The 22,077-nt window shown below is 37.8% G+C and overlaps 3 protein-coding genes across 4 annotated transcripts; 1 reads left to right on the forward strand and 2 right to left on the reverse strand.

Annotated features, from left to right (window-relative positions):
* The first annotated feature begins 2,815 nt into the window (after window positions 1–2,815).
* On the forward strand, window positions 2,816–7,711 carry LOC116211539 (RAN GTPase-activating protein 1). Its single transcript, XM_031545978.1, has 3 exons — window positions 2,816–2,908; window positions 2,998–3,069; window positions 5,768–7,711. The coding sequence occupies exon 3, from the start codon at window positions 5,777–5,779 to the stop codon at window positions 7,400–7,402; it is 1,626 nt and encodes a 541-aa protein (XP_031401838.1). The 5' UTR covers window positions 2,816–2,908; window positions 2,998–3,069; window positions 5,768–5,776; the 3' UTR covers window positions 7,403–7,711.
* Window positions 7,712–9,684: 1,973 nt separating this feature from the next.
* Window positions 9,685–12,036, reverse strand: LOC116210024 (chloroplast stem-loop binding protein of 41 kDa a, chloroplastic). Its single transcript, XM_031543811.1, has 6 exons — window positions 11,561–12,036; window positions 11,305–11,426; window positions 10,908–11,010; window positions 10,682–10,820; window positions 10,157–10,434; window positions 9,685–10,013 (listed from the first exon to the last, which is right to left on the reverse strand). The coding sequence occupies exons 1-6, from the start codon at window positions 11,990–11,992 to the stop codon at window positions 9,831–9,833; spliced, it is 1,257 nt and encodes a 418-aa protein (XP_031399671.1). The 5' UTR covers window positions 11,993–12,036; the 3' UTR covers window positions 9,685–9,830.
* Window positions 12,037–13,675: 1,639 nt separating this feature from the next.
* On the reverse strand, window positions 13,676–20,446 carry LOC116211806 (chaperone protein DnaJ). Of its 2 annotated transcripts, none has more exons than XM_031546319.1 (6): window positions 20,035–20,446; window positions 19,157–19,319; window positions 18,903–18,999; window positions 18,721–18,775; window positions 18,509–18,628; window positions 13,676–14,877 (listed from the first exon to the last, which is right to left on the reverse strand). In XM_031546319.1, coding segments are annotated over exons 2-6 (420 nt in total). In that variant the 5' UTR covers window positions 19,304–19,319; window positions 20,035–20,446; the 3' UTR covers window positions 13,676–14,876. The 2 variants fall into 2 exon arrangements, with proteins under 2 accessions (XP_031402179.1, XP_031402177.1); XM_031546317.1 differs by lacking the exon at window positions 13,676–14,877 and adding an exon at window positions 17,939–18,120 and having other exon boundaries at window positions 20,035–20,339.
* Window positions 20,447–22,077: the final 1,631 nt, after the last annotated feature.

The raw sequence follows: 22,077 nt of genomic DNA on the forward strand, positions 1-22,077 counted from the left end.
CACTTTTGGTCCTCAAAATTTTCTTTTTGTTATTGTCCCCTCAAACTTTCAACTTTTTTTCAATTTGGTTTTAAAATTCGAAAAAAGAAGAAGAAGAAGGGAAGGGGTCGGGGCCGTCGGTCGGCGACCCTGACCCCACCACCGAGGTCACATGCACCCACATAGGATGCTGGTGACCATGGAGGTGCAATATGCGGCCCTACCCTCGAATCGATCGGGATCTCGAACTCGAGATACCAGTCGATTTGGGAGCTAGGGTCACCAATCGGAAACCCCGACCCCACTTTTGAGGTTTCCGAAGTCCTCTGTGGGTGTTAGCAACCTTGGTGGTGGGGTCGAGGTCGCCGACAGGCGGCCCAAGCCCCTTCAGCTATTTTTTTTCGAATTTTAGGATCAAATTACAAAAAAGTTAAAAGTTTGAGGGTAATAATGATACAAAAGAAAAGTTTGAGGACAAAAAATGATGAAAAATGAATGGTGAGGTCCATTATGTCTCAAAAGTGAACTACAAGGTGTTATTTGTCCCTAGAAAAATCACATAGTCTAATTTGTCTCAAGCTCAAACCACAAAAGTGATTTTTGTACTTTTCCCTACATATAATTTGCAAGAGCTAGGAAATAACCGATGCCTTATTTGGGATTATAATTGAGTTAAGCTCAACTCTATTGTAATTTTGTATATATATTTAATTGGTTGTAATGATTGTGTTGTTGAATTATGATAAAAAGTGTGTAATGAATAGTTGAAAGAAAGTAATGATTGTATTGTTGAATTAAAGATAAGTAGAGTTAATGATTAGAGTTAAAAATAAAATATAAAACCAAACAAAGCATGGCTGTATTACTACTTTAATTGACCGTAATTTGTGCCGGACTTTCTCCTAAAAATTATCATATTTTCAAGTAGCATGATTATCAAACAAGGACATTATAATAAAACTGTATTAATTTTTATTCTACGTATCAAACAACACAATGTCATACAATTTCATATTTCAAGCAATTCAATACACTTTTCAAATACAACAACCTATATGAAATGATGAACCAGTCAACTTTCCAAATAATTCTCCCATAATTTTTTCATTAATCTAAAAATACCCAAATAAGAAAGAGAGCGTAGTTTTATCAAAAGAGGACGTAGTACAATGACACACATTCATCGTCTGATAATCAAGAGTGTTTAAAAGATTATGTAACGCAGTGGTACAAGTCCCTCGTCTGAGGTTTTAAGTTCAATAATCACTGGGACTTCTCGTATTCTTTATTAGCTATAAAGATTTCTATTTCATTGTATTAGACTCACGGACTTCCATTGTAATAGAAAAGTTGATATAGCGCAATAACGCATAATCTCACTTAGTAACAAAAAAATTCCATGTTCAATATTCAAATGGGAGTACCCATATCTCTTTATTAATATTAGAATTTTTATTTTATTATATTAAATCCATAGGCTTTCCTCGAAAGAAAAAATACTCTCAAATCAAACGCTCCCCAAAGGAAAGGCAAATTGAGGCGAAAGCATTTAATTGAGATTACCATGACCGGTTCCCATGATTGGAATTCATAAATTCCATGTGTTTCTTTGGTAATTGTTAGGATTTTTTTTTCTTGCCAAACATGTGAAAGTCCGATGGAATAATTGAACTTTCAAGGAGTCCACTCACTTTATCACGAATCAAACAGCCTCTTCATGTAAAGATTTTTTTTAACATGTAAGACATTTCATTTGGAAGATTCTTCAAACAAAATGAAGCGTGCTATAGGAAAATTAAAGGACAAATTACGTAAAAAATTACCAAATTTCACTTTTTTTTCCCCAAAATTTATCATTAAGTTTCACTCTTATTGTAAAAATCAACTTGTTTCATTTTCTTTTCAATTTTTTCATGTCTTTGAATGTCTGTGGCACTTTCCGCCTAAGTGTTGATGTGGAAGTTAATAGTGCTGAGATGGCACTTTAATCTTCTGAAAAAAAAAAAAAAGATATGAGGGAAGGACAAGTATACCTTGCTAGAGTGATTGCCCCTATCCTTGTGATCTCGCTTGGATAATCCTCCCTCTCTCTCTACATCTATAGGTTATGGTGTCTCGTTGGAGGTCATTACCCTTATAAGATCCCCGTTTGGGGCGGTGGTGGCCTTCAACGAAGGACCACTGCCCATTTTGTCCTCCCCTTCCCTCTTGGGAATTGGTCTGGGGCAGCAATACCTCATAGGCGCGCCATCGCCTCTTGCCTAGTGTCGACGACGATATCAGAAGCTGTCGCGTGACATCATACTGGGGCAATGGCCCCTGACGAGGCGCCACCTACCAGATATGTCCTCCCTTTCTCTCTCTCTTCATCACCCTCGCGAGGGGGAAGGGACTAGTGGCTCCAACATCCCTTCCCCTCCCTTAGTACTAGTTTTTTTACTTTTCAATTCCTTTTAATAAATTTTCATCAGATTAAAGTGCCACACGAGCACTGCTAGCCTCCATGTTAGCACTTGGATGGAATTGTCACTGTTGTCTAACGACGTGATAAATTAGAGAAGAAAATGAAACGTGATAATCTTTTATAGCAAGAGGGAAACTCGGTGACAAACCTGAGAGAAAAAAGTGAAATTTGATGATCTTTTTTTCCGCAATTTGTCCAAAATTTAATATGTGGAGACTTGCGATGAACTAAGAGGGTCAAATTGAAAGAAATGATAGTAACTGTGAAGGGCTAGAACGGGAAGGGAGCAAACTTTAGTAACTGAATTGGAATTAAAACTTTTGGGTGAAAACGAAGGGCTCCTTGGAGTTTTTGTCTAATTGAAACTTGAAATTGAAATTGAAATTGAAATGTGAGACTGCGATAGAGAGAGAGGCCGAGAGCACAGAAGAGAAGAATTTTCCCTCCAAATTCCATCCTCCGCACGTGAAGAAACCATTCATCCTCTTCTTGAATATTCCCGATTTCAATCGGCCATTTCCGACCTTAACATCAGATCTCTCTCTCTCTCTTAGGGTTTTGCCGTTGCAATCCCCTGGCTAGCTTTGCTTTCGGAGAAGGTTTCTGGGGGTTTCGTTCCTTTTGAGGTACTTACTTGTTCGCGATTGCTTAGCTGCTTGTTCCCTCTTCGTTTCCTTTTCCCTTGCCCCGAATTTCTTAACAGACTGGTTTTGCTGCTGCCGCCTTTTGGTTTCTGCTGACAAAAGTTACAGTTTTTCCCTTTCGCCGCTTCGCGTGGATCTGGTAATTCATTTGGGGCCGGCACTGGTGAATGGGGTTCTGGTTGAGAAATGAAATGTCAGCTTTGGGTAGTTTATTCGGTGTGTTGTTAATGTCAGTTCTACGAGTAATTCGGGCTACGATTTGTTTCGGGAGAAAGATGTTCAGTCTGACTAAATCAGAGCACATGCCCATGAGGGCCTTCGTAGAAGTGGTGGAATGCGAATATATGCCAACGAAGTTGAACAAAATTTATATTTGTGAGGTCCCCTATGGGTCATTCATCCCTGATGCAACGGATTGCTTCAGTTGTGAAATCGCCTACCGAGCTTAAAAAAAAGGCCGTATGGCTTTGCCCTTGACTTTACTTAGCATGACACGCGCCACAAATAATGATTACACGTCCATAACGGGGGGGTAGACCTTTGTTGCTTAGAAAGATTGATGTGGTTCACCATCTGACAACAAATGTTGCTGATCTTCTCCTCTTGAGAAAGGAAAGGAGCAACCGCTTGCTTTAGGTGTAAAATTCTGAAGATAAAATACCATATCAGTAAAGGGAATTGTCACAATATTTCCTCTGTCCTATGTACGAATTGTCCAGTGGAGGTTCCTCTGCATGAATGAAATAGAAGATAGTAGTTCATTTAATAACAGATATCCTGGTGACGTATGAACAACTTTGTATTCTAGAAATTTGTCTATAAGATTTAGAATAATCAATATGTTGAGTATGCATCTTGATGTGGTTCAGATTTTCTCGATCTCTAAACTTGTTGCTTCATATTATACACACACACACACACATACACACGTATATATGTATGTATCTATGTATATATTTATTGATCCACAATTCAAATGGTCGTGTGCTGGGCATAGAACTCAATCTGTACAGTGTTTTTGTTAATGGCAGCGCCATCGGCTTTGTCTTTGTTTTTCTCCTTTTTAACTTATCAAATTTTGCTATGAAAAAAAAATCCTGATGCCTTAGTAATTTTTAATATGTTTTTATTATTGTGCTGCTTACTGGGTTTGTCAATATTTACTACACAAACTCTGGTATATTTGATTTAGCCAGAATTAGATGAAAAAGAAGAGTGGTTATGGTTCTAAGCTTAAAAAGTGTCGTGGTGAGACATCCTTGGATTGTAAGCCATCTTGAAATCTGTAGAGCAACATATTAACAAATAAAAAGGGAAAAGATTTAAGATGAAATGCATGATTGAGGAATAATGTGGAATCACCATCCCAAATTCTTAAATATCGTGAGAGTATCTCACCATCAGAATGCAGCAAAATACAAAGAAGAGAGCTCACAAATCGAATAATTGAGAATAAGAAGGTTGTTTTCAAATCAAGTTATGTACAGAGCAACATGATAATGAATTAAAAGTTTCTGGTTTGAGTAAATTGTTTTTTTAAGCGCTAAGGAAAAGGCTTCTGCAAAGAGTTTCTCACGGAAATATGGATCAAATTAGCTTTCAGTATCAATCAGAATTGTTTGAATTTGCTGACTAACCAGCGGAACATCTGTATCTAAGTTTGGGAATGTCTTAGGTAAGCTATATCTGATATGTGGATGAATTTTTCGGCCATTACATTTACCTAGGGAAGTTTGATTTGCTTTTATGATGCTTGTCGTGTAGCCTTGGATAAATCTAGCGGTGAAAAAGCTCAGCCTCATCTGTTAGAGCTTGTCATATACTCTTCCTCTCAATTTTCTGAGATCAGTATGTATTCTTGAAGATGACATTCTGGGGTAGTGTGCTGGTCTGGTTAAATGGAGGCTTGATGAGGTTTGAGATTGACATACTGTGATAGGAGATGAAAATCAAGGTTATAACTTGATTGAGACAAAAAGTACTAGTGATGAATGAGAAATTTAGTAGTTTGTAAGCAGTTCATGGTTGGAACCACATGAGAAAAATTACATGCAAAATTTTTTGGCTATAGATTGCGATTTTCTTGCATTCCATTACCACCTTATATGCTATGTGAATGGGAATATTATTGTGCTTGGGCCAATAAAATCCTCCCTAATGGAGAGTCCAGTATCCGAAAGCATCACTAGCTTACGCTCTCATCTAAGTAGCATGGGGCACATGGAATCCCATGTGAATCTGCAGACATTTCATTACAATGTCCTTAAAAGTTGGAGTGCAAGATGAGGCTAGGGTTTTTGCTCTGGAGTTGTAAGTGACTGCTTATGCTCGGAAGACTTCTCATACTTATGTGGTTCTTTTTTAGAAGTTTAACTACTTTTCTCAAGATTCTCTCTTTAAGTTTTTGACCCTGAACTTTCTGCATTGAAAGTTGTTTATGAATTATGCAACTTTCAAAGTGCTACATTCTGCATTCAAACAGTTTCTTCTCATATGTTGACCGATTTCTTTTCGATGAGTAACTTCTCTAAAAACAATTGTGCTATTGCCTGCTCGTGCTAAATAAACTAATCATTAAATTTTCACTTTTTATGAACTTATTTAGTTTCTTCCTTATGTTGTCCTCTATTTACGATCTTGTTCTCATTTAATTATATGAGTTGTCATGAAATGGTCTCAGGTGACCGGCATGGACTCCTCCGCACAAAGATTTCAGCAGAGGCCGCTTTCAATCAAGCTGTGGCCCCCAACCCAGAGCACGAGGCTAATGCTCGTGGAACGGATGACTAAGAACCTGATTACCCCCTCGGTCCTTTCAAGAAAGTATGGCCTCTTGAGCAAAGAAGAGGCAGAGGAGGATGCAAAGAAAATTGAGGAATTAGCCTTTGCAGCAGCAACTCAACTGTATGAGAAGGAGCCCGACGGTGATGGGAGCTCAGCTGTTCGGCTCTATGCTAAGGAGTCCAGCAAACTAATGTTGGAAGCAATTAAGAGAGGCCCGAGAGCTAAGGTTGAAGGGGAGGTGGCCCTTTCCGAGAGAGGTATTGCAGCAAAAGAAACGGTTTTCGATATTTCAGGAGGTAGAAGAGCGTTTATTGATGCAGAAGAAGCTGAGGAGATACTTAAACCGCTCAAGGAGCATGGAAATTCATACAAGCGAATCTGCTTTAGCAACAGGAGCTTTGGACTGGATGCTGCTCGTGTTGCGGGGCCCATTCTAGCATCCCTCAAAGATCAATTGATTGAATTGGATTTGTCTGACTTCATTGCTGGACGGCCTGAGACTGAAGCTCTGGAGGTGATGAATATCTTCTCTTCAGCGCTCGAAGGATGTATTCTGAGGTATCTGAATCTCTCCAACAATGCTTTGGGAGAGAAGGGTGTGAGGGCATTTGGGCCGCTTATTAAATCGCAGAATGACTTGCAAGAACTTTATTTGATGAATGATGGCATTTCGGAGGAAGCTGCAAAAGCAGTTTGCGAGCTGCTTCCTTCTACTGAAAATCTTCAGATCCTTCACTTTCACAATAATATGACGGGAGATGAGGGTGCTGTTGCCATTTCCGAGATAGTGAAGAAGTCCCCAGCTCTAGAGGATTTCCGGTGCTCTTCCACTCGAGTTGGGTCTGAGGGAGGAGTTGCCCTAGCAGAGGCCCTTGCGAGCTGTAGCAGAATGAAGAAGCTTGATCTTCGGGACAACATGTTTGGGGTTGAAGCTGGATTATCCCTGAGTAGGGCTATTCCTGTATTTCCCGATTTAACTGAGATTTACCTCAGTTACCTGAACTTGGAGGATGAGGGAGCGGAATCACTTGCTAATGCCCTAAAGGAGTCAGCACCTTCTCTGGAAGTCCTTGAGATGGCAGGTAATGATATCACGGCGAAGGTTGTGCCCTCCATAGCGGCCTGTGTTGCAGCAAAACAGTTCATAACAAAGTTGAACCTTTCTGAGAATGAGCTGAAGGATGAAGGAGCAGTCTTGATTGGGAAGGCGTTGGAGGAGGGTCATGGGCAGTTGGTTGAAGTGGACCTAAGCACGAACTCGATTAGACGGGCAGGGGCCCGGGTACTGGCCCAGGCAGTCGTGCAGAAGCCTGGGTTCAAGTTGCTGAACATCAATGCAAATTTCATATCTGATGAGGGAGTCGACGAGGTGAAGGAGATATTTAAGAGCTGTCCGGATATGCTGGGCCCACTTGATGAGAACGATCCTGAGGGGGAGGATCTGGACGAGGAGGAGGGTGATGAGCAGGAGGGTGGTCCGCACGAGGATGAATTGGAAGCAAAGCTTAAGGACCTCGAAATCAAGCATTAGAAGGTAGGATATGGTTGGATTTCCATACTTGGAAACACTTCCATCGGGGCATCTAAATTTAAGAAATTTTGCTCCTTGTTGGCTAGTTCAGTGTCGAACATACTTTTTGTCTAATTTGCTTAGAGATCATAGGTCAGACTTTAGTGGGAAAATTTCCCCTGAAAGAGCTCTACTTGGTATGAGATTACTATGTTCATAAGATTTATGTGACGTTCTCTTTGAATCCGAGATTTCTGTTCGGGTATTAAACTTGTATCTCAGTGACTCTGTCGATCAAAACCGAATGAATCAGGACCAATTCTTGGGCTCCGTGTTCAACTTTATAAGTAAGTGAATCGCATTCAAGCATTATGAATTCAATACCTGAATGAGTAGGCCATCATATTTCAGTTCAACTGTCAAGCCCTACTCAGTCAGGTTTTGAAAGGGTTTTAGGGTTATAGATTTTAAAAGGGTCGAACACTGGACTTCAACTGCAGAAACGATATAAGTGGGATTTTTGGTTGTAAAGAATATGAAATAAGAGACGAGTTGTTACGCTGCTAAGCGGATATATATCTTAATATAAGTAAGATACAGGTGGGCCTGACCAGATGACCTCAGAATGCTCAGTTTCTGAATGGTATTTTCTCGAATTTTTGAGTTTTTAAAATTTAAAATTATCTTTTATTATAAAATTAGTAACAAAATCTTCCAAAATTATTTTTGGTTATAATCTTTCATTTAAAAAAGATCGAAAATATCATAAAATCTTTTTGATATTATGCTGATCTACAATTAAAGGCAATATGAATTTTTTGAATGGAATTTTGTAGGTTTTTATCTTTTTTTTCCTAGTTATTTTTAATAAAGAAATATTTTTTAAAGATATCTCATCAAATAATTCATTTTCTTTTTTATTTTCGAAATTATATTTTTTAATAAAAATATTTTTTAAAGATATTTCATCATACAATTCGATTTCTTGATTTCTTTAATTTTAATAATTTATATAACATAATTTATTTAAAATAAATGAGAAGATTTTATTAAATGTATAGATAGATATAATTTCCTAATCTTCAATTTTTAAAATAAAAATTAACATTTCATCACATAAATATAAACATCAAAATAAGTGTCTATTAGTATGTATTCATACATAATATAAATATATTAATATATGGCCTTAGAACACTAGGTTTCTAAATGGAATTTAATAAGTATATATTAGTATATATTTTCTAAAAGGAATTTTCAGGTTTTTATTTATATATTTTTATTTTTATAATTATTTTTAATAAAAAATAGTTTTTAAAGATATCTTAACATAAAAGGCAATTTTTTGATTTCTTTACTTTTTAACTTTATATAACATAATGTATTTGAAATATATGAGATGATATTATTATTTATAGATATATTATTTAATAATCTTGAATTTTTTAAAATAAAAGTTAATATTTCATCACATCAATATTAACTTCAAATAAGTATATATTAGCATATATTTTCTAAAAGGAAATTTCTTGGTTTTTACTTAATTATTTTTAATAAAAATATTTTTAAGGATATCTCATCTTAAAATCCGATTCTTGATTTCTTTAATTTTTATAATTTATGTAACATTGAAATAAATGAGAAGATGTTATTTCTTGTATAGATATTATTTAATGATCTTGATTTTTTAAATAAAAATTAATATTAATATTTCATAACATCAATACATGAAAATAAGTATATATTACATGAAAACTTTCAGTATATATAGGAAGAAAAATTATATATAGATTATATGTTTTATAGTAATCTATTTTTAAAAAATAGATTAGATAATATTTTATAGATATATATGAATTAGATTTTCTTTTCAAAAAACAAATCAGATTTGATTACCGAAAATGAAAACAAATTAGATTATATTTTATCTAGTTTCTTTATGATAGTTATAAATATGAATTATCATATACATATATATGAGCCTATTTAGCTCTCAAACAATACATTTACAACTAAACCAAGCTGTACATCTATACCTAGATGTAAGTGAGTTGATTAAATTTATGCCTTGATTTTTTCTCTATCCCTATGAGTTGATTAAATTTATCCTCGATTTTTCTCTCATTTTTATCCTATTAAAATTTTTTAGTTTTTCCTAATTTTTGCTTTTTTCCCTCGTGTTCTTTCTCAAGATTGGTGATGTGCCTTTTACTCATATACGCAAGGTCTTAGAAAGTACCTTCCTCTATCGTAAAGGGTGTTTGTTTATTTTATTAATTTTGTTTTACTTTTGATTGTCGAACGAAATTTTTTTTATTTTGTAATTAGATTGGTGGACTATCCCCTGAGCCACGACTAGTACACATCATATGGCTACAAATCATGAAGCAAGATCACGTCAAACTATCTCAGAGAACCCATGGATTTTGAAAGGGAGAGTCTTGCTCGATTAAGCGGGCACCGGAACCTTGAGAGACTCGAGGATCTTGTCGTCCAACTCGAACTTCATGGGCTTCTTGTCGCGCCCGATCTTTACATACTCTTCGTACCGCTCCTTGAGATCTTCTGGGAGGTTTGTAGTCCCTTTCCACCCCAAAATGTCTTTTGCTGCTCTTGGCTCTGAGTAGAAGTGCTGCAGAAGGCCACAAATAGGAAATGTCGTACTGAGTTCCGAATACCAGGAGAAGATAACAGGTCCAATGAACACACTTTTCGAATCAAAATAATTTTCATAAAAAAATGGAGTAGTTATCAGTTCCAAAGATGTGCTGTTACCATGTTACGGAAAGGGAATGCTTTCTTCGCATCGATCCCGAGCTCTTTCGGGTCGTAATGGACGATGTTGACTGGGAGACCTGCGGCTTGGGCGCATAACTTTGCCATTCCATCTAAAGTCACAGCTCGGTCGCTCACGCAGTTAAAAATGTTGCTCGATGCAGCCCCTGGGTTCTCGACTGCCAGGGTGAGCATAGAGGAGAGGTCCCTAACATGAGCAATGTTCGTAAGTTGCATCCCTGACCCGGGGATGGGAACTGGCCTGTTTCGAACAATTCCTGCTCCATTTCAAACATTGCAGAATGAAATCAAATAGTCAGTCCCTATCCGTCAGTTCATGGGATAAATAAAGAATTTCAGCCAGCCCCCGCAGAAAAATGTGCTTTTGATGTAATACGAAGGATTTGCTTGTTTGAGCTGGAGAAAACACCAACGAGAAGAGAAAACTGAATCGAAAACAAAATAGTCATCGAAACAAAACCGGTTGGACTCTGTTAGAAGCTTTAGCCAGAGGTTAGGACTTACGATCAAAGAACCACTCCTCACAGTCCTTGTTGTTGCCGGAACCGATCATGTACTGTGGTCGAAACACTGACCAGTTGCTAAATATCTCAGCCATGTACTTCTCTACTCCAACGTGACCGGCATCAGCCTTTACAGCATCCTGCAAAATTCAAGAAAACATGGTCCGGCTAAGTACAGATCAGAATACGTAATGAGGAATCGATAGTTCACGCCCGCCTAAACATACCCCTTCAACATGAGGTGGCTCGTCAGTCGGCTTATAGATCCCAGCGCTGCTGATGAACAAGAACTGCTTCACTCCCGAACTCTTTGCCCAATCTGCCACCGGCCTAGATCATCACAACATCAACACATTATCATCTAATCGTGGACATGTTGCACGCAGGGAAGCATAACAGAGCTGAATCCTCTCTAATCACGGTTAATTGTTTCGCTAACTACTACTAATGAATCATGAAAGGATTTGTTCTGAACATATAATCGACTCCTGTTATGTACCCCGCTTCATCTACAATTTATTTTTCCCGTAACATTACTTGGAAGCTCATCAAACATCTAATGGTACTCTGGTATATAGCAGCAGTCAACATTAAAAAAAAGCTTATCGAATGAACAATACGAACTTCACAGCATCGAGATCTTTGCCGTTGTTGTCTAAAACCACATCAAAGGCTTCTCCTCCGACAACGTTCCCTATGTCTGCTGGGTCTCCCCACACCGTCTTGCCTCCCGCACTCACGATTTCCTGCAGCATTAACTCCAACATTATTTTCTTGAAATTGTATCTGCACTTGCCAATCCTTCTCCCAGTAAAATTACGAAAATTGCGCAATTCTATTATTGTCACCAGAACTATATATTTTGAATTTTGAAACATACCGAGAATCGGCTGAAGGGGGGCTTCTTCATCTTGTCGGAGGTCTCTTCGTCGACGGTGAAAATGGTGACATCGTTCCCGGAGCCCAGAAGCTCCTTGGCAAAGTAGAACCCGATCACAGCATGAGCCCCACTGTTGGTGTTGACGATCAGGACCTTCTTCTTCCCTGCAGCAGCGGCATTGACCGTGAAGGAAATATTACCAGAGCGAGCGCGGGAGCTCCGGAGTTGGGAAGCAACGGGGAAATGGGAGAAGAAGGAAGAGGAGGAGGAGGAAATGGAGAGGGAGGGGGAGGAAGGTGGTGAAGAGGAGAGGGAGAGGAGCTTATGGTAGGAAGGACGGAGCCTCGAGGAGAAGAGAAGAGAGGATGAGGAAGAAGAAGAAGAAGCAGAAGCAGAAGCAGAAGCAGATGGAGAAGAAGAAAGAGTGGCCATTGGAGACTCTGCTCTGCTTTCTGCTCCTCTCTTTTCTCGTCCAACTGTTTTGGATGCTGTCACTATTTTTATCATTCCTACAGCCCTTTTTGGGGTTAATTTCAATTCCGTCCTTACATTTTTTCATGTTCCTCAATGAGGCCCCTGTAGTTTCAATTGCAACGATGCACCCCCTATTGTTTAGGGAGAAATTGAATCTGAAAGCTTGTCTTTATTCTCCCTGTGGAACTCTCAAGCATACGAGGATAATCGGCATTGTCGTGAAGATGCTTTGAATTCCTTGCATGGGAAACTATAACTTTATTGAAAGTTTTTTTTTTGTTTGGCTAACTATTGGAAGTGTTTTTGCTCAGAAGTCGTGTTCATCTTATTAACCTTGTTCGACGCGCCATCATGTCTTTCCCGCCCTTGCAAGTCTTTGGCCCTAGCATCGCCAATCATTTCATACTCGTGACTTATATGTCTAATTAGATTTCTCTTGTCTCTCTCACCCGCAATATATAACTTGACACAATTTTTTTCTCCAATTATTCAATTAGGAATTAGTGTTATTACTTTTTTCAAACTTCTCTGATGGAATACGCATGTTTGATTGACCAAATTTTTTAGCTGCTATAACAGATCAATAAGAGAAGGAACAATCCTCATTGTATATGTTTATAAGGAAATACAATATTTTTTTCTCCAACCGCATCCCGTATAGCGTAGTCCAACCACCAAGAATTGTACCAGATCTTCCCCATTCTCCAAAGATCTTGGGGAACTTGAGGAAGTAGACTTATCAAAAAAAAAAAAAAGAGAGAGAGAATAAGGAGGTAGAAGACACGTGATAAAATGTTGCCCCTTCGATTTAGTGACCCAATTTTTATGGGATTACCATAGGGAAAATCTAATCCAATAGAAAACAAATCAGATATTAGATTTTGCCAAAGAGAACAGTTTTGTGTAAACTTGCATTACCAATGTAAGATTGTAATAGGTTTTTTTTTTTGTCATAAAGGAGGTTCATTGGCATAATATAAGAATTAAAAATAAATTGAACTAGAAGGATATATAAATCTCACCGGTGATGATTGAACTCAGAATATTTTGGTTTTGAGTCTGTATCTTGTGACACTACACTAAAATCCCCTCCTGTAATCGTAACAGTTGAATATTGAAGTAGCAGGAAGTATAATGAGGCAAGATTCTATATATATCCATATATAGTATATTAAAAACGATACATTGAGAAGTGGCACGTACGATGGAGAAAACTTCTCATCACGTGACATTTCGTGTGACCACTAATAACAACGTGACAAATGATGCAATGTTTTGATGCCACCTTATTTCTCCAAACCGAAATGAGTTGCATAATTGAAGACGTAAAGACTAATTTTTAATGAGCTATTAAATTGATGCATCGAGTCACTATAATTTCTTTCTTTTTCTGTAAAACATTACAAATGTGATTAAATGATGATATGACTGCTTTATGATCATTGATTGTTCAATGCAGGTTTTGTCCCTCGAACAAAGGCATCAGTCCCCTCGTGAACATATTCACTGACAAGTTTTATGGTCCTTGGGCTACATGAGGTCAGATCCCTAACGAGACATTGGAGATGTGGTTTGAAATGGAAGGCATATATGATTATTATATATGGATAGGTTTTAACTTGCAGGGTTATCGGTTCACTCTAACATGAAAATTTCCACTGCCTTTTCATAGAATCATGTCTACTGGGAGCCAAAAAACAAAGATCACATGTAGCATGCCTTCAATGGGAGAGGATCAAAGCGTATGCGGCAGATTACAACCAACTACTTCTTTAATGAATAGCTGACTTCTCTACTCAATTATGCCTGACTTCTCCTTCCAACCATATCAGCTTATTCCGGCCTTCACGTGTTGGGATGCACATGTAGGCCTCTTATTCTCAGACTTCTTCCTCTCGGGCTTATGGAGCTTGGGCTTCTCTCAATCATAATTCTCCATGTACGCAGCAGAGATTGCCTTAGCATCAAAACTGTCCGAGCCACGATAAGGAACCTGATTTTTTAATTTACCTGTACTTTTGGTGGCATGAATATTGGCTCCGGTGTTGGGGTGCCATTCCTCATCAGCCGAGTCAGATATATTGAGAGCAGCCAAAGCTTGAGGAGCATCAATAGATTGATGGCTATTCTCGAACCTATGGTAGCATCACAATGCAGTATATTCGTGCCGCTTGCAAATCTGACATGTAGGAATCCACGACTTGTTTGAACCAGATTGATTCTGTCCGGTCTGATCCTTGTTCTGATACTGCGGAGGGCGTCCTCCACGATTGAATGAGTTCCTGCCTCGAGGGGTGCCTCGACCTCTACTGGAATTTCAATTTCCCATTGTGTTTTTACTGCAAAAGCGACAGAATGAGCTGGAAGGACTGCACTGACGAACTTCTTGTTCCTCAGCTCATAGCTTTGGAGCTGACCAACAACATTAGCATAGGATGGGCTGGGAGGACGGAGCATTGTCATCTTTATGGACTCGTACTTATCCCCAAGTCCTTCCAGCAATCTGAAAACCTTATTAATCTCTGAAATAGGTTTTCTAATAGCACATAACTGATGGCAAATTAACTCAAAAGCACGAAGGTATTACAGCAGGGATTTGTCTCCTTTTTTGACATGATGAAGTTGAGTAAGCAAGTCGAATTCACGAGCGACAGAATTCTGAGCAAGGTGCTCAGTTAAAGCTTCCATACCTGCGCAGTGGTATGGAGGCCCTAGTACCCCTTCAGACAACGTCCCCACGAGCCACAACTCAACGAGGCAATCTGTGCGAACCTAGGATGAAAATTTTGGACTAGGAGTAGCAGCGCTCTTCTTGACCCCGGAATTGTTTCCCATAACGGTTTCTCCATTGCAAGGTGAAAACAAAAGTTCTAAGCCTTTAACATGGTAGCAATACAACAAGAAAAAAAACTATATTTTAGGGTTCTTTAATGAACTCTCTCTTTATCTGATAAGAGAAACATGGGGTGACGCCACTAATTTCAACTCTGACAGACGAGAAATCATTTAAAGAAAGGAAATTTCAACTGCCTGACAGAACTTTTCCAATGTTGGAGTGATCAATTGATGAGACTATGAACTACTTTCGTCAAACTAAGAGATCCCCTAGACATTCCGACTGCCATAAAAACAATTATAATCATCCTTTTTATCAAGTAAACCTAAGTAACCAACTAGCTATAATCTCAATAATTTTCATGGAAATTGGTGGTGAGTGCTTTCGTTTTTCAGTCGAAGTTCGTATATATAACGGGAATCAATATCATTGATTACATGAGAGCTGCATTAGTTCTACTTGTTGAAAAAGAGACATTGATTTCATTGTAAATCAATGCGGACTGACTGAAACATTTTCGTCCGAATGAGTGCAACTTACACCATATTGCCATGGACACTAATTTTTGTGTCTCGAGTATAGACACAAATTTTCAGTGGAACCTCGTTGTCCCGCCAAATCCCATACTTAGAACATAAAGATTTGCGTCCACAACAGCATGAAGTAAACTCCTCTCATTGTTGGACTGAAAACGCTTCAACCGATCCGTATACGATGAAATCATAATTTCCTTCTTTAACAGCTCAACCAAATGCATCGCTCATGTAAATCCATGCCTTAATGCTGCTTCCTGCAATATATCGAGTGCTCCGGCAAAGATGAGAAGTGCTCACCAATACAACTTTCTCTCCACTTTTCACTCTCTTCTATTTCTAGCTCTCCCACTCCTCTCTCCATCTCACGGTTACTCCTTCCTCTCTCCTCTCATTACAATTTCCAATATCACATTATTTTTTTCTCAAACCTTTACACTTTGTTTGGACTTAAAATTTTGAAACTTAAAATTAAATACTAAAAAATTAAACGCTTAATAAAATAAATGCTTAATTGATTGAATCAAAATTGTTTGGTAAAATAAGCGGTCAGAATTTAAGATCTTTGATAGTATATTATTTAGAAGTCCAATATTTTATTTATTTGTACTTTGACTCCCTTCTATTATTTAAAAAAACAAATAAAAAAGAGATCAAATTTGCGATATCATCTGAGGAAGGGGGCGGTGGTGGCTCATCGGCTAGCCACCACCGCTATAGACAAGGTCGCCGGCAAGCATAGAGCCTACCGATGACCTCGTTAGGGGCCACCACCACCCGTATATCCTCCTCCCCCCTCTCTCTCTGAAGCCGGCCACCACTGCCGAGAGTTTTTCAAATCTCCTCCCTCTCTCTCGTGGTGGCCGGCGATTGGGCCAACACCACTTGGAATCGATGGTGGCAAGGTGAGGGGGCACTGAGTAGCCTCTCCCCTCTCTCTCTCTATCGGTCTGGGCGCACAGGGGTGGATTAATTTGAAAACAAAGGAAAATTTTGAGGGCACCGGTATAATAAATGAAGAAAAGCCCCCTGCTTAGCTAATTGGTAAAAAATAATGATTAAGTTCAACACTTATTTTGTGTTATCGAGCACATGCTAACATTTCTCTGTAATTTATATATTTTTTTCTTAATTAAAGAAAGAGTTAGATGCTACTTGGGAGAGTTTTAATTACCAAAAATTAAAATTAAAAAATTAAAAAGAAAATTAAGAGAACGGATGCCCAGTTGGCTTTATTTGGGAATGGAATAGAGTTTAACTTCACTTCGTTCCAATTATAAATAATTGCATTTATTTGGAGTTGTAACGATTGTGTTGTTGAATTATGGGAAAAAGTAATGAATAGTTGAGATAAAATAATAATTATATTGTTGAATTGTAAAAAATTAATGAATAGTTGAGAGAATTTAATGGCTTGTTTGGTTTCAAAGTGTGATTTTAAAATTACATTTTAACTTAATTCTACCAATAATAAAACAAAATAGCTCATACAAAGTCAAAGGGTGAGCCCCATTTATACCACTCTTTTTTCCACAACAAAACAAAATAACTCATACAAAGTCAAATGGTAAACCCCATACATAATCATTTATACCACTCTTTTTTAAAATTAAAATCTGATTTAAAATCCTACTTTAAAACCAAACGTGGCATAAGAATGTGTTTGGTTTTAAAGTTAAGTTGAGTTGAGTTTTGATTTTTATTGGTTTGTAATGATTGTGTTATTGAATTATGAGAAAAATATGAAAAAAAAAAAAATAGTTGAGAGAAAGTAATGATTGCGCCATTGAATTGTAGAAAAAGTAATGAATAGTTGAGAAAATTTAGTATTAAAAATTAAATTGAACAATTAAAAAATGAAGAAAAAGAAAAATATAATAATTGTATTGTTGAATTGAAGATAAACAGAGTTGAGTGGAATTAAGTTTAAAAAAAATTTTGAATGCAAACAACGCCTAAGTAATTCGGCTGCTGGGAAATATAATTCTCACACCGCCTCTGTTGAAGGAAGATTTGGGATAGAGTCAGATTGTGAGAAAAATATGGAGCAAGCAGATAGCCGATTAGCATGTGGTGTGTATTTACTATATTATCCTTTAATCCAATAGCCTTTTCTAAATAAAATTAAAAAATTAGACCAGAACTTTTGTTCACCCTTTTTATGGAGCAAAAGCGGAAGCCGATTAGTATGTGGTGTGTATTTACCATATTATCCTTTAATCCAATAGCCTTTGAAAAAAAATAAAAAATTAGACCAGAACTTTTTTGTTCACCCTTTTTTAGTAGTATATATGTGTATATATTATTAATTTTGTTTTAAGTGTTTAATTAACTATTCTCTGTTGTTTAACTTCCAACTTTTAGCTAATATACTGATCAAAAAAACTTTTAGCTAATGTATGTATTTGGAAATTTGGAATCGATAATGTTCTATTAATAAAATATTTTAAAACGCAAATAGAAATAAAAACGCCTATCATTTTAAACTTCTGAAAGAGATTAATTCGTGTAATTTCCTAACAATTCCAAAGCGAGTTAAAGAATGAAATTGTAAATAAACCCATACAAAGAGATTTGGCTGTACGGTATACAGTATACATAAGTTTGTATGTATTTGTCTCCTTTCTTTTCCACAATGGAACAACAAAAACAGAGAGGGGGAGAGAGATAAGCCTTCCATATTATTCAAGAGGACACATAGCAAAACAATCCTTTCCCTGCAGAGGTGAAACGTATTTAAAAATAAACAAAAAAAAAAAAAAAAAAAAGAGAGAGAGAGAGAGAATGAGAGAATGAGAACTTGCAAGGGTTTAAGAGGAAAATCTGTCATGTACTTATTGAAGGCTATAAACTGTCCAGGCCAATGAATGCTTCAGGGGTAGAAACTAAAGCTAAAACTTAAGCATAACATTGGTGATGATGATGTACAATACTATATCCTGTGTTTGATGATGTGCAATACTATATAAAGAGGAAAAAGGTTAAACGATACTTATACGGAATTATCGCTTTAATCTTCCAGCAATTTGTATCTTACTGACAAAATAATGCCCATTATGTACATGGAGAAGAGGTTCCAGATATTGTGGACTCAGTATAACTTACTATTTGCCATTGCTATTGGTGTCTCTCTCCATAAATCGGAAGCCCATTATGTACCGATATTCTCCTGTACCGAGGCAACGCGAGCAGTAGTCAAGACCACTTCCGCCGCACCTTCTGCACCTGCATATGAATCATCAGCCTGATCTTAGCTTAACTTTGGTCAAAGAGATATTTTCCACCTCAGAAATTAAACAAAGGACTTGGTAACTTACCATTTCGGCCATGCGCCTTTTGGCAGCATTGCCAAGTGAATATAATTTGTCCTGCCTGTCGACGGAGATATGATACTACTATCGCTTACTAATGGAAAATGAAACCTTGTAGAAGAAAAGTTCCCTTGAAAGAAGCTAGTACTGTGTGACAAAAACTACTTTCTGAAGTTCAAAGGAAAGACCTCTTCCATTACAGGGGTGGCAGTCAATCCTTCCACTGCCTTTACATACGACACAAGGTGGATCCAGCCTCATTCTAGCTTCTTTACGCACGTTAGACTGTAAGAGGCAAACAGATGTAGCGACCAAGATTAAATAACAAAAGCATAGACACGTAGAAGGGACAGGAATACATGGGATCGAAATAATTAAAGCACTCGAGTAATCAAGAAGCAATAAGCTTCTTGATTCCAATCGAAAAGGAAACTCAACATGCCTCAGTTCGCACGATCCAAGATGGCTTGGAGAAAGAGAGCTCTGGCCTCCTAGGTATTATAGGTTCTCTAGGAGGAATACCACCATTATGAGAATTCTGAGTTTCTAATCTGGAGGGAGGAAGAAAAGCTGGTGCCCTTGTTGCCATGTCCTTCAAAACCCAACTGCCGCAAATTTTCACAAAGATGGCAAATTAATGCAGGGTATGCATCATGCAATGACATACATAACATCAGTGTTGCAGAAAAGTCTAGTTAATTTCGAAGAATTCGTTGACAGGACATCCTAGTCTTCCGTTATCCTTCATTTCAGTAACCACTAAGACTTATGAATCATGTATTGTATTGTACTCCAGGAGACTTCTTTTTTCAATGGAAGGAAAGATGAACTATGCCTGTTCTTTTCACAGAAAATGGAACCCAAATACGGATATTTCTCGTCTTGCGTGTCGCATTAAACTTATAGCAAGTACCTTCGCTCCCTACTCCCACCCTTATCCTCCAATCCCAAACAAACCATTACTCTAAAGTTCTTGATTGCAAGGAATTGTACCTTTCTCACTGCTACATATACAAAACGATAACCAGAACCAGAAGAAAGCGAATAATCAAAAATTCGCTAACAATTCGTAATCATATAATCAGTCGGCGTGGCTTGAAGAAACCGATATCATTCAAAACAATTTTAAAGAACCATTATGTTGTAAAATAGAACATCAAAGCAGAGTTTCATAGGCTGTCCCCGTGAATAAAACAACAAGAAGACAGCACATCTCTCACCTGCTTCGACCATCAGGTAAACCATTGACGAATCTATCAATCTACTCAAGGTCAAAAATTAAAACAGAGAAGAAAGGATACCGAGGTTGAGAACTGTCACCTCTATCAGTAGGCTCAGAGCCTGCGTGGCTGGGCTGGCCGGAGCAGCCGAGGCTGGGGGTGGCTTATCGGCAGCCAACTAGCAACGATGGAGGGTGAGCGGCTAAACAGAGAAGCTTCAGAAGGTTGAGGACACAGGACTTGCCCGGATTGAGAAGAAGAAAGAAAGCCCACTTGAAGAGAGAGAATGGGCTGTCAAAAGCAATTTCTAGCATGACTCTGACACCGAGTCTCTTCCCGTGGGATCTCCTCACCAAGATATCGAAAGGCAAAAACTTTTTTAATTCATTTTTTAACTATTTAAATCTTCAGGTTTCTCGGGGATGGGTTGTTATTTAGAGGTGTTCGGGTCCAGGTATCCTATTTTTTTCACAATAATCGGACCCTACCTATAAGGGATAGGTTCTAAGATTTTATTATCAAATCCTATCATGTTGAATTCTGGAATCGAAAACAACTCGAAACCTATATTATATGACAGGTTCCGAATATCCTTTTTATAATTTGTAATTTTTTTTTCCTCGCTAACAAGCCAGGAGTGATAATTAAATCGAAGAACCAGACGCCAGAAAATGAAAACCAACAAAAAACGAAACTTCACCTTGGCACAAAGAGAGAGAAAAGATGGGGACGGCAATGCCAACTAGTGGGCAGTGGCTACTGGTTAGAGAGAAGATGGGGACAGCAGTTAGAGAGATGATGGAGACGGCGACGCCAAGCCAACTAGTAGGCAACGGCAACTGGTTAAAGAGAAGGTGGATACGGCGACGTCAATCCAACTAGCAGGCAGTGGCAAGGTTTGGAGTTCATATTAGAAATCGAGAAGGAGAAGGAGAAAGGGGGAAATCGAGAATGGAGAAGATGGAGACGGCAAAGCTAATCCAAATAGTAGGCAGCGACTAGGTTTAGAGCTCAAAAGAAATCGGGAATGGAGAAAGATAAGGAGAAAGGGGGAAATTAGGAATGTCTCAGACAGAGAGAAGAGAATGATAGGGTGGGTTACTTACTGGTTTGGTTAGGTTTTGTTTCAGTTCAGTATTATTATTTTTAATTAGTGATCTTGGTCCGAGTATCTGTTCCGGTTTCGGTTCTGGGTACTTTATATGCAATATCCGTAATCGAAACCAGATTTTAATATCCGAATCTTACCCTATTTTCAATATGAGTTATCCGGACCACACCCTAACAGATAGGTTTCGACCGGTTCCGGGTATACCCCGTATCCGTGCACACTCCTAGTCTCATTAAGAGAGGGGGTCGACCCATTCCCTTTCTCCTTCCCCATTTCGTCTCAATGTCGACCTTTTCTTTTTATTTATTTATTTATTTAAGAATTAGGAAAAATTATACAATTAATCCTCTAAATTTGATTACTTTTCTGTTTTAATTTTTTTCTATTTTTTTATCGTTTACGTCATATACCTTTGAATACTTTTTTGTTTCAATTCTTTTCATTTTCTTGTTTCAATTTCGTCCAATATTTTTTTGTTTAGATCGTTTCATCAAAATAATTATTAAGAAAAAATTAATTTTGGTCCTCAAACTTTTTATGCTATTCTTTTGTCCTAATTCTTTTTTGTTTGTCAAATATTGTCTCAAAGTTAAACTTCTTACCAACATGACATATCTTGAAATAAAAATTACTTTTTCATTATTTTTAGTCCTCCAAAAACAAATACCTTTTTAAAATTAATAATTAAAATAATAGCGTGAAGCATATAAATCTACTCAAAGCTTGATGATTAAGTAACATCAACTCGAGTTGTGCTAAATGTTAAATGAAGGAAGATAACTTGAGAAGGAGAGAGTAGATGGTAGGGGACGATGCCTCAACTCGAGACGATAGCTTGTAAGTTTTGTGTCTCCTCTCGGTATATGGAATGGTCCACTGGGGAGAAGGATAGTTGCGACTGGGTTCCTGTTAAGAGAATGCACTACTTGCTCATTATTCCTAGGTAAAAATGGCTTTTCGCGTCAAAGAGTTCAGCGCCACACACGACATGCACTACAAGAACCAGAGAGAAGACAAGGTTATGTGTCATCC

The sequence above is a fragment of the Punica granatum genome, chromosome 6 (genome assembly GCF_007655135.1).
Source record: "Punica granatum isolate Tunisia-2019 chromosome 6, ASM765513v2, whole genome shotgun sequence".
Lineage (NCBI taxonomy): Eukaryota > Viridiplantae > Streptophyta > Magnoliopsida > Myrtales > Lythraceae > Punica > Punica granatum.

What these genes read in the sequence shown, in the direction of transcription:
- LOC116211539 (XM_031545978.1), top strand. Translation starts at nt 5,777, where the DNA reads ATGGACTCCTCCGCACAAAGATTTCAGCAGAGGCCGCTTTCAATCAAG.
- LOC116210024 (XM_031543811.1), bottom strand. Translation starts at nt 11,992, where the DNA reads ATGGCCACTCTTTCTTCTTCTCCATCTGCTTCTGCTTCTGCTTCTGCT. An exon ending in AGCCACCTCATGTTGAAGGG is followed by an intron (nt 10,821 to 10,907) that starts GTATGTTTAGGC and finishes TGAATTTTGCAG; the next exon opens with GATGCTGTAAAGGCTGATGC. An exon ending in TGAGGAGTGGTTCTTTGATC is followed by an intron (nt 10,435 to 10,681) that starts GTAAGTCCTAAC and finishes GAAATGGAGCAG; the next exon opens with GAATTGTTCGAAACAGGCCA.
- LOC116211806 (XM_031546319.1), bottom strand. Translation starts at nt 19,303, where the DNA reads ATGGCAACAAGGGCACCAGCTTTTCTTCCTCCCTCCAGATTAGAAACT. An exon ending in CTTGGATCGTGCGAACTGAG is followed by an intron (nt 19,000 to 19,156) that starts GCATGTTGAGTT and finishes TGCCTCTTACAG; the next exon opens with TCTAACGTGCGTAAAGAAGC. An exon ending in CCACCCCTGTAATGGAAGAG is followed by an intron (nt 18,776 to 18,902) that starts GTCTTTCCTTTG and finishes CTCCGTCGACAG; the next exon opens with GCAGGACAAATTATATTCAC.